The sequence below is a fragment of the Lingula anatina genome, chromosome 7, assembly GCF_051362555.1.
Source record: "Lingula anatina isolate TDL-2025a chromosome 7, LinAna3.0, whole genome shotgun sequence".
NCBI classification, from domain to species: domain Eukaryota; kingdom Metazoa; phylum Brachiopoda; class Lingulata; order Lingulida; family Lingulidae; genus Lingula; species Lingula anatina.
The window spans coordinates 7,994,905-8,011,488 of NC_141773.1; the positions used below are offsets into that span (position 1 = coordinate 7,994,905).

The window sequence follows — 16,584 nt, forward strand, 5'->3', positions numbered from 1 at the left end:
TCAAATGCACTAAAACAGTAATTTTTTTGTTATATTACCACTGCAATAAAAAGAGGAAGAGAAAGAAATTACGATAGACTATGTATGTAAAAACAGTTTAGATATTAAAAGGTCCCAGAGTGCCTCATCACTTAGTCTTGTGCATTATTCACACTAAGTGGCTTTTAAATTAACATGTCTTTTAAAATATTTTCTTTAAGAAAATGCACATATCTGCTCTGCATTTTCGAAACAAATGTTTATTAAAATATTTCACAAATTTTTTATACAAATTACTTTTATGACATCAAATCAAATGATGCAAGTAGAGTGGTGCCACGATCAAAGGTACACTAATATAGACCTTACAATAGCTATTTGGCAACAATGATACTTGTTTTTAACCTCAGTGGCGCGGAAAACGAAAGGTAAACATGCCTCAAATATTTTCAAGTAAGTTATTTACAGGTTGCCAAAGGTTCTTTGCAGCCTGCATAAAAGAAAAAAGTCAGCAAAATGTGTTGCATATAAGTTATTGGGGGATTTTAGCCCGCAATGGCCAAATAAAGGACCCCAGCATAGATACGTTTATTTAAGGGACTGTCAAATTCCCGATGACGTCTCACACCCTCAGTTACATATTGTCGCTGTCTGCCAACCAGGCAAGTCGTATTTTATATAACGACTTAACATACTTACACAGAAGTAGCAAGGACAGAGAGGTTAGTGCGGTATACAACGTTTATGTCAATATGTTATCCTTAACTGAGAGGAACAAGCGTTAAATAGATTCAATAGGTCTTGTATCGGTTGTAACGTACCCCCTGGTCGATAACTCTTTGATTTGAGTTCTAACATAAATATCCGGTTTTGATTAAGTGCAAATATTGTCCTCTCTCCTTAATCAATGTGCAGTTTCTTTATGCGTTTAAATGACCTCAAACACCTGTTAATTGTTGAAAGTCCGTAGGCTGTGTTCAGATAAACACCTATCGGTCCAGCAGGATCTATCTATCTCAGCGGGGATTCTCGCTAGGGCGCAGTCAATGTAATCAGTTTCATTATTGTCAGACAATTGTATGCAGCTATCACCAGGAAAAAATGGGATAGAAAAATCGGGTATTATACATGTCATAGATGTTACTTGACGATAAAATTAAAAGGAAAAATCGCTTCTACGGTATCTCTGGAAAAACTCCTTTATGACGAACGACCTTAGGTTTTCGGTTATTTTTATTGAGAGTACAATTCCATCCAAGCCAATCCCAGTAGTTGGAATAAATATATTTATTAAATCGGTTCTGAATATCGACACAATATCAATTTTCGTACCCTTTCCCTTTGGGAATGGTATTTAAAACCACCACTAGAGGGACGCTTAAGGCGCAGGCCCCCGATTGGTCAGCCAGCTCACGTGGTGAATTCAAAATAATTGGCAGTTAGAGCCTGGCAGCCGTTAAAGCTGGACAGCGTGTTAGGGCGCTCGAGCCCATTTTGCTTCAATTAAAATCGGCTTAAGCATAAGCGTCGAAGATTTTCCCACCCTCCCGTCCCTCATATGGGCAGAAGGGGCTTCTTACATTTGCATTACACATTTTGCGTACATGATCTTCATTTAGTCTCTAAACATTTGCGCTTAGTAAATGGGAATTTTGAACAGCTGCAATTAGTTATATTGCTACCTGTATCTAAGTGTTGCAATTCATTAACATACGGGTTGATGTACTTTGTTGAAGTAGTTAACGTTTATTGTAGTTATGTAATTTATGTAAACTTTTATGTAGTTTTAATAAATTTTTCAAGCCCGATAGTGGTTCTGGTTTTAAGTAATCTTTGTGTGAAGAACCGACTCACCGTTCTGTGCTGAATCATTCCCATGCTGTATCAATGCAGCGATATATATCGTTTTTCAACCTTATCAGTGGGAGGTTATCAAAACAGATAAAACTAAGACTGGGTTTCCATGCCTAGATCGATCCATCTGGATCGATCTATCTCCCTGGGGAGTCTCACTAAGTTGCTGTCAACTAACGGGATTAAATGTCTGTCACGCCTACCGAATAAGCTAGGGGATAAAGATAATTACCCTCTAACAGCTTAATAGGCGCGACAGACATTTAAGCCGGTCAAGTTGACAACAATTTAGCAAGACTCCCCAGGGAGACAGGTCATTTTGGTAGGCCCCTGACTGATGACGTCACTGATGTGAAAAGCTATTGTCGTAGTACAAAAAAATAAGTGTACATATTAGGCCCTATTCATGTAACACTGGGCTGCACGTAATGTTATTGCTTTTCAAACAAAATACAATAGGTGATTTATATTAAGAGTGAAACCAAACAATATTCAACAGTAAGATAACAATACTGAATAATAATAATAATAATAATAATAATAATAATAATAATAATAATAATAATGCCAGGGGAAATGTTGAAAGAAATACAAACTTCCGTGACATTCTTTAAATCCATCCAGGGAGTTGGATATATATATATATATATATATATATATATATATATATATATATATATATATATATATATATATATATATATATATATATATTTTTTTTTTTTTTTTTTTTTAACAGTTATGTCAATTCTATATGACCGCCAGTGTCTGTTTATGTACAATATTGATAATAAATTTGGGGACAGCAGTGTGTGGGATGGGAATAGGCATTATGAAAATTTCACACTTTTCGTCTAATATATATAACATTACAAAACCTGTATTCTCACTACAATACATGAAAGCAGGTTAGTACTTCCGCTACCGCCTGTGGTACTCATCTAGACGCTGACTGATTCTAAATAAAATGAATCCCTATGGGTAAGGGGATGGGAAAAATCGTTAAATTTTAAAAGCTTTGTTTTTAAGTCTTTGCCCCTTCTCCCTCGACCCACGCACCCTACGACTTTGACATATTTTTATGGGATATATAATTGGCCTAAATGAAAACTTGCCTTGTATAGTTTAAAGTGTTAAATATTGCGGCGTAAGGTATTCATTGATATACTTAAATACTAAAATACGATTGGTGTGTCTTAAAATTGTGGAATGTAGACAAAAATTATCTTATCAGCATCAATTGACTTGCAAAAGAAAAAGTAAAACATTTATATTTCTGATTTCAATATTGGAATATTCAGGCACAATACAATTTCAATGAGTGATATGCGTTTTTATACATTTTGGATAACATTTTAATGGTTGTAATTCACAGTAAAGCAACTGATTATTCATACCCGCAGAGGATATATCTAACAAACCATTCTGAACAAGATAAAATAAGTATTTTGTCATTTATTGAACATTTCATCGGTAAGGACTTAGGTCTCTGTTCAGTATTTAATACATGTCGATTGTCACCAGTGGGGCGTTACTTTTTCAAGCAAGACTATGAATAAGAAAACGCAATCCTTTTGTATTGCTGCTATTTCGGGTAAATGGTTTTATGTTCAATTAATTTTGTTTTAGGAAAATGGCAGCTGAAATCGTCCAGCTTAACGACGACACGGAGGATTCCGATGCTGTGATGAAATTCCTTAATAAAAAAGACGGCGTGTCACGCTTTTTAGATGCTATGAAAAGACACTCACAGCGACAAGATGAAAAGATTGAGAGTCTTAAAAGACTCAGTCGTTCAAACGAAGAATATTTAGCAAAAAATGACAGCGAAATTAATGCGCTCAAACAGGAAATCGAACAAGAAACGGATCAAAAAGAAAATTATATGCAACAAGTACAGGAGGAAAAATCAAAATCTGAAGATCTTCGTGAAAAATTAATGGATGCCGAAAGTAAGAAATCAACACTTGAGGCAACCACAGAGTCCCAGAGGAAAACTATTGAGAACTATAAAACAGAACTAACCGATTGTAAAAGGCAAATCAAGGAAAAGGAAACCGAGCTTCAACAACTAAATAATTCCCATCAAATAACAATAAAGACAAAAGAAGAAGAAAATGCGTCCATGTTGCAAGCTCTAGAGTCTTCAAGGAGAGATGTACAAACCACAACAGACGAGCTGGAAAAAGAGAAGAATGAAAACGCCGAACTGCGCTCAGGCCTTCGGCAGCGTGACTCCGACTTCTCTGCACTGAAGCAAAATTGGGAACGGGAGGTTTGTGAGAAAGAGGTACTCGCTGCGTCTCTCAAAGATGTACAACTCACTTTAAAAGATCTTAAAATGAAAAACGAAGACGACATGCAAAGAAATGGATATGAGATGACGGCATTAAACGAAAAACTAGAGCGGACCACGAATGAAAGAGACGAATCTCTTGATAGGCAGAAGGAACTGAAAGAAACCATGAAAAATCTGGATGAAACACTAACGAAAACCTCGACAGAGAAGGTTGGACTAGAAAATGCCCTTAAAACAGAGATAGAAGATAAAGCACGTCTTCGAGTGTGTCTTGAAGAGGAACGGAAAGACTTTGAGATCAAAATACAACGATCTAGAAACGAAGAGAACATTCTTTTGCAAAATTGCGAAAAACAAAAGAATGACATCAGCGCTCTTCAAAAGAAATTGGACGATGCAAAATCTGAAAAAGAGAAACTTTCTAAAGAACTTTGTTTGACGAAAGAAAGTCATTCCATCGCCATGAAAGAAGAGCGGGACGCAACGGCTGCGAAATTACAAGAACTACAAAAAAAGAGCGAAGAGGAAAAAAGAGACGCCGAAGCAAGAATGCAATGCAAAATCGTTGACCTGGAATACCGTAATGCGGAGCTCGATGATTCTCTGAGTCGCGAACAGGCAAGGGTCAAGAAGAGAGATGAGACACTGTCCACAGCGGAAAAAGCCGTTCGAGAATGTATACAGCTGTCCGAGCAAGGCATAAAGGAGAGGAAGGAGAGGAAGGAGGTGCTGATAAAGATCAAGGACAAAATGGAGTTGTATACAAAACGGGCATATGCAGATCAAGCGGGCAGTAGCAGCAAGCGATTTAGTTTACTGGAACAGCCAATCAGAAAAGGTAAGGCATAATTATTTTAAAAACATTCAACCTTGAATGAATGAAGTAAACGCAAATTACGATATATTAATAAATGAAGAATTAATATAAGTCAAAGCTGTTTACATTTATTACAAACGTGTCAGGATTACACTCCACGATCACAACAACAGCAGCAACAACGTTAACAACAATACTACTGATACTTCGCACTATAATAATAATAATAATAATAATAATAATAATAATAATAATGTATTATTATCGTGATTCTTTAACTTTGATTTGATCCCAAGTCTTTTCTGTGCTTATTTTTATTACAGTTAAGACACAGCGAGAAATTTACTGTGACAATTTGCGCGCTGGATGGACCGCCATGATTCGAGACCTGGACCTTCTTCTCGATACAGAGTCCAACGAACTCCTAGATTCTCTCTTTCAAAACAGAGTCATAGAATCAGCCGAGTACAACAAGATCCGCAGCCTCCCCAAACGAACGGGGGAACGAAGTCGTGAGTTTCTGCAGCTCCTTATGGGGAAGAAGCCGGATTCTATTACAAAATTCATAGAGCTGCTGAAAGAAGACGAACATGCTCGTCATTTAGCTGATATCGTGGAAGGTCCTTCTGCTTTTAGTTCCGGTAAGCCCCCGACACACACGCACACAAACACATCGAGCGTGCGCAATATTTGCAAAGATCGAGCTAATATGCAACGATGATAGCAATTACATTGGTTTTCCTGTATTTGGAGACAAAGAAATCCATCTTTATTGTTTTATTTAGACAATATACTAGTACATATATTTAATCCCCATTTACCTGACCTGAACTGCCTGCACTACTAATGTTATGCAGTGTATTATAAATATATATATAAAAACGATAATACTTTTAATTATAGTAACAAAAACACATAATATAATAAAAATAACATTTGGAACTTTGGTTTTCAGGAGCGCCGTCCTCTGAAGATTTAGCATCATCTGGCAGTGACAGTGATGTCAGCACAGAGAGGAAGGCTGTCCAGGTTTCTGAACCAATGTCGTAACAAGCAAAATCCAAACTATTTTCTTAGAGATACAGCTGATTCACATTTTTTTTTGAGAAATAACTTGTGTGTGTGTGGGGGGGGGGGGGGGGGGGGAGATAAAAACAACAGCATTCACATTTACCTGCATGGGGTTTATTGTTGTTACCACAGTGTTTTTCCAATTAAAACAAAGGCAAAGAAACTCTGATAACCTGAAAATAAAGGCTGATCCCGCTTGTTCATCAAAACATCAGTTTTATCGGGCCTTAACTGACCCTTGACAAACACGTATAGGGAAGCTTGGGTGATGGTACTCTCATAACCTAAGTCATAAACATGCCTCCTCTCTCTCTCTCTCTCTCTCTCACACACACACACACACACACACACACACACACAATTCGCTGGGTAAAAGAGTGAAATTTTGCTTAAAATCTTCGAACCCCCAATTGAGAAAGAATAAATAGATTAAATCTCCGGGTATACATGTAGGTATGTGTTTTGTATACTTTTCGGCTAATTAGTGGGAATAGTCCACATGAATAACTTGTAACGCTTCTCCCCAAAGTTCATAGCCCCTGTTGCAGCTAGAATTCTGTTTTCCAGGTTAAGATACATGTACTGTAGGTTGTTCAATGTTTAGAATTCGCATTCAGTCTCACCTAGCACATTCTGCGCAACTGCATTTTAATGAGAAAGATGGCGTTTTTTTAGTATGAACGGGCACACGCTTTATTTTCTCATTCTTAAATAATCAGTATGCTAAAACAGTTAGCAATATCATTAAATACAGTTTTGTTTTGTTGTTTTTTTTTCATATGTATTAATAATTTAATTATTGCAGTGCTAGCAGTCAAAAGTTATCAGTGTAAAGTATTAACAAGTCTACAGTATGTAAGAGGCCGCAAGTTTATGTAAACTGTTACAAGTTCAAGAGGCTTCACAAGTTCTAGTGAGTAGCTAGCCTATGTATATTATTATTTATTTTCTGCGGTTATCATTGTTCTTTAAAGCTTTGGAATGACTTATTAATGTGTTGATAGATTAGCACGCAGCCATTATATGATTAAGTTTGATATGTAAAGAAAGGTAAAGCATAGATGTTCAAGACCTGATTAAGTGGACTTTATTTCTCAATTGCACGTGACAAGATCAGAAGAAGTCCATTTCAAATTTTATTTTGTATATTTATTTTTACATAATTTCCCTTTGCTACTGTTTCAGAACGTGTTTAACCATTGGTGGTTCAATAAAAGTTCAAGAAAACAAGCAACGCATTTGCCAAGATATTAGCCATCATAGTCCCCTACCCCCCCTTTCATACATAAACATATAACAAGCAAAACAAGACAAAACCAAGCAATATTTCCACCCCTGTGCCTTACACTTTATCGGAAAAAATAGTAATATTTGTCGAGCGTTGAGAAATTTAATCGTTTTCACCACCATCCCCTCTCTGGAAAGAAAATCCTGGATCTACCAGTGCACCTGTCTGTCTATGCCTATATTGTGTGGGGTATAGGTCAGTTACAAGTCACGTTGAGTATGATGCAGGAGGTTGTGCCGCATTATGGCGGAGAAGTAAAGCACGATAAGTCTGCCCCCACTGTTCCCGGTAAACTGATGTCAGGAACAACAGTCATTTTCATAGATCATTATCTTTTCTGGTGTCCTGCATTTTTCGTTTTATTTAATTGAAAAATATATATTACTTCTATCCCACTGATCAGCAAATGAGTATTACATGCTATTTGTATTGTCATGAAATCGTTCGTATCGCATGGGGGTCATTAGTATGATAAAGACACCAGGCCGGCGACACGTGTGTGCCTTTTGTATGTTTTAATAACTTGTCTGTTCCCTTGCAAAACATCATGTTCTCATATGTGATTATGGTGTCAGAATGAAATAATTGCTATGGAAAAACGCTTGAACAGTCCGATTTTTTTTTCACATTGAATTGAACTTCGCGGAATTAATGGAAGAATTTTACTTTTATGGCTGTTTGATTATATCTTACAAGTAAAATGCTTCACAAAGTCGCGTCTCTTTTGTTATGTATGTTATGTGGTGCACAGGCTAAAATAACGAAAGCGTTTTGATTCAGACAATGACAATTTCAGCTTGATAATAAAACAAAAATAACAAATTGCTCTGGTTACTTCTGTTGTTCGACTCTTGACCTCTTAAGTGTTCACTAATTGAGACCATATTAGAGCCATTGGATTAGGTTACTTTCCCGTAAAGATTTGCCCCTTCCATGGTGTCGCCTGTATTGAACAGCAATTGATTTATAACCATTTCATTTTTGCTTATAATACCGTTTCTGTCAAAATCCATTTCAGAGAAAACTTCTGCAGAAAATTTAGCGTGGAAAATCTTGAGAAAATTGGCATACTCTTTTTCATCAAGAGTGTCATCCCCGTTTTCATCCACCAGCTCAAAGAACGTAAGATCCCAATTGTCTTCTATGTCCAGACTATGACGCTCAACCATTTTCGCAATGATTTCGGCTTTGTTTTTGATCACATCGTTTGCGCTAAAGCCTACTAAGTTTTCGTCATGCATAACCACTTTCCACCACTTGTCCCATATGGCCTGCAAATAAGCTCTGATTTTCTCTTCCTTCTCGGCAGACTTCGTTATTGCACCTACTCTTGCTGCCGTCATATTTACATATTCGTTTTTATCCATCCTTCCATCTCCGTTTAGGTCCATGATGCCTATGAAATATCTCCATTTGGCAGTCCAAATATCACTTGGTGGCTCTTCTTGTACCTGTAAGAGAAACAGGCATTCACCATCTTATGATTAAGGTTCTATCAATTTTCACCGTTATTAATGTCCCCATACCATGCTTTTCGTCTGTTATAATTAAAGTAATAAAATAATATGCTTTTATTGTGTTTATGTGTCTTGCTTGTCGGTGCTCAGAACATCAGTTTATTTCCTGCGGCTTTCTCACGTATGAGACGGTGTTATAGTGTGCAGTTCTGCAGTTAGCAGGACTGTTTTATGGATCTTAGTATTTGTTATTGAATTAACCTGAACTGCTAACACTGACCTTACAATTCAACATTCGTTTCGCCAAATTGGTTGTTTTTTGAAACGCCAAACAAGAAAAATGATTAATAAGATTTTTTGTCATGCCTTATCCGTGAAATATTACATTACATAAAGAAAAGCTTTGGTAGGTCAGCGCAGGTAATTTTGATACCTTTTTATCCCGTATAACCAGTGTGGAACCAACGCCACTCGTCAACATGACAACGAAAACGGTTATCAATAGACTGCATAACATCTTGGTTGGGTGCAGGTATTCTAACAGCGGTTATATTCCAAGACCTAAAAGACATCATTTTAAACCTTCGTTATGGTCACTTACAAAGCCATCTCACATTCTCCATTCAATTTAATTAATTTTTACTAAGTAGAAAGATATGCAACTTGTCAGGGAGTGAGTATGATGTCTAACGTCTCAGAAAATGCGTAGAATGTTTATTTGTTTACTTTAAATAACTCAATAAATAGCTTGCGGCTACTTTCGTGGTTTTAAGTAATTTAAAAACCTTCCTTACCTCTTTTAGTGCAGGTCATTATTTTTAGTGTTTTTTTTTTTTTTTTTTACAATTTAGCCATTCATAAATTCGTCAAATCTATAACATCCATTATTAGCAAGACGATATGGTGACAGGGCAAGATTAAACGCTTTGCAGAAAAAAACACGGCCAACTGCACTCTCATAGAAAGTAAATTCTCAAAAATGTCGATAGTAGAAGTGGGCAACTTTGGCTTACTCGATTTTTGGATTTCTGAGTACCTTATAGCTTACAATAGATTGTGTAAACAATATTTTTGGATTTCTGAGTACCTTATAGCTTACAATAGAGTGTGTCAACAATAAAGACATCATTTCTTTTGTATTTTTGGGCAACTTCGACTTACAATAGAGTGTGTCAACAATAAAGACAGCATTTCTTTTGTTTTATTGGCAACTACGACTTACAATAGTGTGTGTAAACAGTGACGCTTACTCGCAGTTTGGAATTCTGACCAACTTATAGCTTACAATAGCCTTTGATCGGACAAAGAGCGACCAGCTAACATTCTGCTTACTTAACAATAATGAATGGCGATATTTGTTTATTGACAAGGTAGTTTTATTTACAGAAGGGTTTACAATCACATGTCCATCACCAGAATATATGCTACGCATTTAGACTGTGGGTTATATTTTATAAATAGCAATATTCAGGAAGTGGAAGAAAATAAATCAACTTATACAACAGATTATTTACTATTTTCTCTGAACTGGTATCTTGAGAGGAATAGCATATCGGCGATGGAAAGTTAACGGCGGGTGTTGCTCTCCCTTTTGATAGTAATGTAAAAGCGCCTTGCATATTGGATCATTCTCGATAAGGTTATTATTGTAAATAAAAGGGTCAAGGGATTTGTTCCCATATTTGCAATTTTCCGATTCACTATCGTCCCTCTCTGTAGCCGACTCGTTGGAAGTTGCACCGCTTTCCAACTCGCTGTCCTCTGACTCTGTGTTTGACATTTCGGTTTGCTCCGATTCCCCAGTATTAGCTAATTCTATGCTGTCAGACACATCGGAATCGGTAGAGTATTCACTGTCAGGATTCGCTCTATGGCTGCCAGGCATAGATCGACCTTTATAAGTTAACGGGGACTCTTCATATTCTGAATCCGACACATACCGTTGTAATAGGGGAGTTCCCTTTCCTGTCTGTTTAGTTTTCGGTCTAAAATTATATCTCTTTGATGGAACAGCGTAGGGCTTAAAACGCGTTCGCTTATGCACGGGTTCTCTTGGTGTTTTATCAAACAGCTTTCTTTTAGGTCCCGCCATGGGACTGTCGACTCCACTGGTAATGGTGGGCGGTCTTTGCGGTGAACCTACAGTCCTATATGGCGGAGGGAGTGCTGAGTGTTGTGTAGGAGTGGTCTTCATATACACTGTTTCAGCCACCATAGGGTTATGGAACTGCCCTTCTTGTGTTTTTTGTCGTTTCCAGTATGACTGTTTCTCGAGGGACAGTTCGTCATTCAAATCAACCTTTTCGTCCAAGGTAAGGTCATCTCTTTTCCACAACTTGCGTTGGTCTGCTTCTATTTTATCAGTTATTTTGGTAAACGGTTGCGCCTTATGTTTCTCCTCTTGTAAATACTTTACAGTCTCTGATTGGTACTCATCGTCGTTGTTTTCCTCGGGAAATATACCAACGCGTAGACGACAGTCGTCTGGAGTGTCCTGTTTTAGATCGATGAAGAGGTAGCCATGAGGAGGAGATGTTGCTTGTTTAAAAACTCGAAGGAAATCTTTTACATCACCGGGATACATCTGCTGGGCTAGTGTTCTGACCTGCAATGTGTCCCTTGGGTTTTTAAAGAGGACGAGATAATGGCAGTTCAAGGAGATGGTTCTCGCTTCCTTCTCTCTGGGAAAAAGGTTTTGGGTAATAAGGATGACGCTAACATTGCAATGATGGGAGACTTTGGTAAATAAGTCACGTATTCTGCTATCAACCGCTGCTTCGGCAAATAGGTCGTCAAATACTATGAGATTGTTCACATTAGGATCAAAGAAATCGTCATCTTGGATATTGGAAGGAATGCCTTGGTGAAATGTAATAAAACCCTTTGACTCGACCAGCATGACTTCATATAAATGTTGCCACACATCGTAACACCAAATTATTCTTTGTGGGCGTGGTGAAATCATTGATTGGGCGTGTGCAATCAATCGTTTCACGAAAACCGATTTCCCACTCCCCGTCGGACCAGTCACCATGGCAGTAAATGGGGATATGAGTGGTCCACACTCACTTCAAGCCTGCAGATTAAGCTGAGTTTTCGCCTGGTGTACACTCATTACGTGTCTATCCAAGTTGTCCTTTCTGGAGAAGGTTTTTGCGCACTCTGTACACTTGAGCATCTTTTGAAAGAATGAGAAGGGAGGGTGAGGAGTAAGCTATTTATATACACCCCTCCTCCTCCTCCTCCTCCCTAACTACTCCGAAGGTGTACACCCCTCTACTCCTCCTCCTCATTTTCTTCTTCTCTACACCTCCTGACTTAATCTTCCTCCTCCTCCTCATCTTCTTGGAAGGAAGGAAAGTGTAGGTAGGACGGATGAGGAGGAGGAGGGGGAAATATGTAGGGAGGAGCAAGAACACCCACCTCCTCCTCCTCCTCATTTTCTTCTTCTCTACACCTCCTGACTTAATCTTCCTCCTCCTCCTCATCTTCTTGGAAGGAAGGAAAGTGGAGGTAGGACGGAGGAGGAGGAGGAGGGGGAAATATGTAGGGAGGAGCAAGAACACCCTCCTCCTCATCCTCTTCCCTACACCTCTAAATAAACAACCCAATAATGCACTGGAACAAACTAGAGTGCGAGCGCACTTTTACCTATAAGATGAGACGAGACTGAAAATCAAAACAGACAAGGGACGATAGTGAATCGGAAAATTGCAAATATGGGAACAAATCCCTTGACCCTTTTATTTACAATAATAACCTTATCGAGAATGATCCGATATGCAAGGCGCTTTTACATTACTATCAAAAGGGAGAGCAACACACGCCGTTAACTTTCCATCGCCGATATGCTATTCCTCTCAAGATACCAGTTCAGAGAAAATAGTAAATAATCTGTTGTATAAGTTGATTTATTTTCTTCCACTTCCTGAATATTGCTATTTATAAAATATAACCCACAGTCTAAATGCGTAGCATATATTCTGGTGATGGACATGTGATTGTAAACCCTTCTGTAAATAAAACTACCTTGTCAATAAACAAATATCGCCATTCATTATTGTTAAGTAAGCAGAATGTTAGCTGGTCGCTCTTTGTCCGATCAAAGGCTATTGTAAGCTATAAGTTGGTCAGAATTCCAAACTGCGAGTAAGCGTCACTGTTTACACACACTATTGTAAGTCGTAGTTGCCAATAAAACAAAAGAAATGCTGTCTTTATTGTTGACACACTCTATTGTAAGTCGAAGTTGTCCAAAAATACAAAAGAAATGATGTCTTTATTGTTGACACACTCTATTGTAAGCTATAAGGTACTCAGAAATCCAAAAATATTGTTTACACAATCTATTGTAAGCTATAAGGTACTCAGAAATCCAAAAATCGAGTAAGCCAAAGTTGCCCACTTCTACTGTCGATACCAGGTATTGTGAAACGATGTACTTCAGGTTGAGGACAAAATGTGGAGGTAAAATTAACGTTCATCTCGTTATATCTTTTAGCGCAGTCTGATTTAGAATTAATAACATGCGAATATTATCCAGAAGGGTTGTTATTTTTGACATTTTCGTTACTTAAATAGGCTAAAACCTACGTTACTGGATACAAAAATTACCCATAGTAGCAAGGCAAAAATGTTAATTTTTTCAGTTATTTATGCAAAAAAGCCAGATATATTACCTTCTGTCACCAGGGATTCAGGAAATGTAGAATTCGCAAAAATATGTTTAACTTCATATTTAATTTTCTGTTTTCTTCTTATGGACCTATTTATTGAGAATGAGTGTTGTTCTTTCTCAAATCCCCATTAAAACATTCTTGGCATCATTCTCATGGAAATTGATCGCTTTAGTAATGACGGGGTTTCAAACTTGTTGCGTTCCTGCAATATCGTCCGTCCCAACACTCGAAACTTCATCATCCACAGTGGAGTTATGAGACAGTGTATAGCAAACCCCCTGTGGTTCAACCGAAGGGTAAAGAAGGTCATTTACATTTGGACCCAGAGATCTTCACTCACCAAAGACGGGGCCGGGGAAGGTGCCACCTGTCTCACATTTGGGACAGAGTTATAGTGTGCAGTTCTATAACGAGTAGCACTGTTTCACATTAGTATTTACCGGGTAAGTACATAACTTTTCTCCACAAACATAAAGAAGAAAAAAGCGATTTACCTTGGCTGTTCCAAACAATCTTATGTATATTCTACCGACTCCGTGATCAGCAAAGGAATAAGAGAAAACTGCGCAATACTTGTTATATGTTGTAAAAGCTATCCCATCCCATGGTGGTAATTAACATGATAAAGACGTCAGGTGATGATTAGACTTTCCGTGTTGTTCGATTTTTGTAACAAATCTACATCCACCTTGACATCCTTATACTGTAACATGACTATGTGTGTGATAATACACCCAGTTCGAAATATTTGATAAGGAACATCATTTGAACAGATTTTATGATTTTTGAGTACGAAAGGAAAACTGGTCAGTTAAATCTGGTCACAAATCCGTATACATCTATAGAAAAGAAAGAGTGCTAATACTGCTTTTTTTAAAAGTCTCAGTCCATATTTCTTTGAAATTGTGGTCAGCACTGTGGTTAAATAGCACCAAGTCTACACATGCACAGGGGCGGATCCAGGATTATTTGAAGGGAGGGGGGGGGCCGACCCTTCTGCCCTCCCCTTGACGTGGCGTTCAAGGCCCGGAAACGGAAACTTTTGGTATTTTAGAGGGCGAACGGTGCCATTTTTTACGGTTTAGAACTATGATTCAGTTAGTCAAAATTCAAATGGTATGATTTTTTTCAGAAATCGAAGGCCACTGCATGCATATGTTTCTGCCTGGCTGCGTATGTCTGTTTGTAGAACGTATAAAATATGCCACTAAATTTAAACATTACAAAATGAACATAAACACACACACTCGAGCACACGCACATTCAAACACACACACACACACACACACACACACACACACACCACAATGATTGTGTGCATATATTTTTGTTGATTTTGACTTATACATTTCAAGATATAAGTTTGAGAAGAAAACCTGTATATGAATTTGATCAGCAGAATGTTTAAAACCGGTAGTCTGCCCTCATTGTATGATCCCGCACGAAAATGCAGTAGTATCGAAGTAGCAAAGAAGCATTAACGCAGTAGTGGTGTGGAGCACATTTGCAGTAGAAATGCAGTATACCCTACTGCAATTATACTTCAAAAATTACATAGGGTTGTACAGAGGAGGAGCATTAATGCAGTAGATTAGCAGCATGATAGAAGCATGTTTCAAATATGCTAATTAGCTCCCAATGCGAAGCAGATTTGAGGCATATTTGCAGTATGATTGCAGTAGTCTACTGCGCTGGAGCATCTACTGCGTTTTCGTGCGGGATATAACAAATCAGACATCGTGCAAAAAATTGCGCTGTTTAACCAGCATAACAACACACATAACCGACTGCTTATACTACCTGCATTGTAATCAGTAGACTAAAACACATGTCGCAGACAGAGGTATATCACTAACCATTCTTTATCATGCAATTGTCGCCAACCTGAACAAAACAAATCTAGGTTATAAAAACCCATCCATCGTATAACCTTGGCTTCCTCACCTGTACTCGCTTTGACCTACTAATGAAACTAGAAAAGCACTCCGAGAGCGCAGACCTTTGCCAAGGCAGCAATGCCGTTTCACCCCTAAAATTTCATTCTATAATGATGTAGTTTTTAATTTTTGATTATTGATTATTGATTGATTAATGATCCGAATCACACCAAAAACTAATCATCTGTTCCTTGGCCCACTTCTGACAGTTTCTGAAAATTTCATCAAAATCGGTCCATAACTTTTTCTGTAATGTTACTAACAGACAGACAGACAAACTAACGGAACCAAAAACTTAACCTCCTTGGCGGAGGTAATAATAAGACAGCAGGGCGGTACATTTGTAATGTTAGTAATTGACAGGAACGAATGAATAAGGAACGGGGAGTGATTTGTAGAGTAACTGAGTTGATTGACATGCTCTTTTGACACTCACACAACTGCATACAAACGGAGAGAAGATCGCTGGAGATTGCATGAGGTAGGGGTCGAAATGGAAAGAAATTGAAAGCGGCAAGGGAACCAACTGGAAACTAGTTTTAACTAGTTTTAACTAGTATTCTTTCTAGTTATTTATTAAAATGAATAACAAGAAAGAATATAACAGAGTTGTATTTACTTCATCGCATAACAGCAAAATATAAAGACAACAACTCCGTCACACATTCAGGTCCTGTTACAGCAATGGTTCACTTTTCCTCATCTTGCCATTTTAGCAGTAGTAGTTCTTAAATGCTTGTTATATGTGTATGAACATTAACCATTTCATGAGATCCAATACCTGGTACAGGCAATTCCGTTGGTTTACAAACTCCAAGTACCAGAGATTGCTCATTTTGTCAGATATGTTTTCTTCACATACTTTTTCTGATTGAATGAAAGGATTTTACACAGCTTTTTATTTCTTGGCCTCATTTTTATAATTTGTTCCTGTTAATTTTTCAGCATGATTATGATGTTATAATTTTCATCTTTTTAATCATTCACTGCTTTAATTTATATAGTCATTTAGCTGTCTGTGACTAAAAGCTAAACTCAGTGTGCAACAGTTTTGTGGAGAGACACTCCAGAAGTCATTGCATGACCAGATCTCTGTATTGATAAAATGTGAATGTTTGGTCTTCACATGTTCCACAGCATTTATATGCAAATTACGTTTTATCTCAAATACCATTTTACTGGGCAATTAATTTGACGTGTTGG

The 16,584-nt window shown here is 37.7% G+C and overlaps 2 protein-coding genes across 2 annotated transcripts; one reads left to right on the top strand and one right to left on the bottom strand.

The window, feature by feature from the left end:
* The first annotated feature begins 583 nt into the window (after positions 1-583).
* LOC106155842 (uncharacterized) lies at positions 584-6,037 on the top strand. The gene is made up of 4 exons (XM_087018558.1): positions 584-701; positions 3,463-4,970; positions 5,273-5,590; positions 5,905-6,037. The coding sequence occupies exons 2-4, from the start codon at positions 3,467-3,469 to the stop codon at positions 5,997-5,999; spliced, it is 1,917 nt and encodes a 638-aa protein (XP_086874684.1). The 5' UTR covers positions 584-701; positions 3,463-3,466; the 3' UTR covers positions 6,000-6,037.
* A 2,170-nt stretch (positions 6,038-8,207) lies between these two features.
* LOC147760697 (uncharacterized) lies at positions 8,208-9,246 on the bottom strand. The gene is made up of 2 exons (XM_087017147.1): positions 9,199-9,246; positions 8,208-8,759 (listed from the first exon to the last, which is right to left on the bottom strand). Exons 1-2 carry the CDS (start codon positions 9,244-9,246, stop codon positions 8,208-8,210), a joined length of 600 nt encoding a protein of 199 aa, XP_086873273.1.
* Positions 9,247-16,584: the final 7,338 nt, after the last annotated feature.

What these genes read in the sequence shown, in the direction of transcription:
- LOC106155842 (XM_087018558.1), top strand. Translation starts at nt 3,467, where the DNA reads ATGGCAGCTGAAATCGTCCAGCTTAACGACGACACGGAGGATTCCGAT. An exon ending in GGAACAGCCAATCAGAAAAG is followed by an intron (nt 4,971 to 5,272) that starts GTAAGGCATAAT and finishes TTTTTATTACAG; the next exon opens with TTAAGACACAGCGAGAAATT. An exon ending in TCCTTCTGCTTTTAGTTCCG is followed by an intron (nt 5,591 to 5,904) that starts GTAAGCCCCCGA and finishes TTTGGTTTTCAG; the next exon opens with GAGCGCCGTCCTCTGAAGAT.
- LOC147760697 (XM_087017147.1), bottom strand. Translation starts at nt 9,246, where the DNA reads ATGTTGACGAGTGGCGTTGGTTCCACACTGGTTATACGGGATAAAAAG. An exon ending in TGGTTATACGGGATAAAAAG is followed by an intron (nt 8,760 to 9,198) that starts GTATCAAAATTA and finishes TTTCTCTTACAG; the next exon opens with GTACAAGAAGAGCCACCAAG.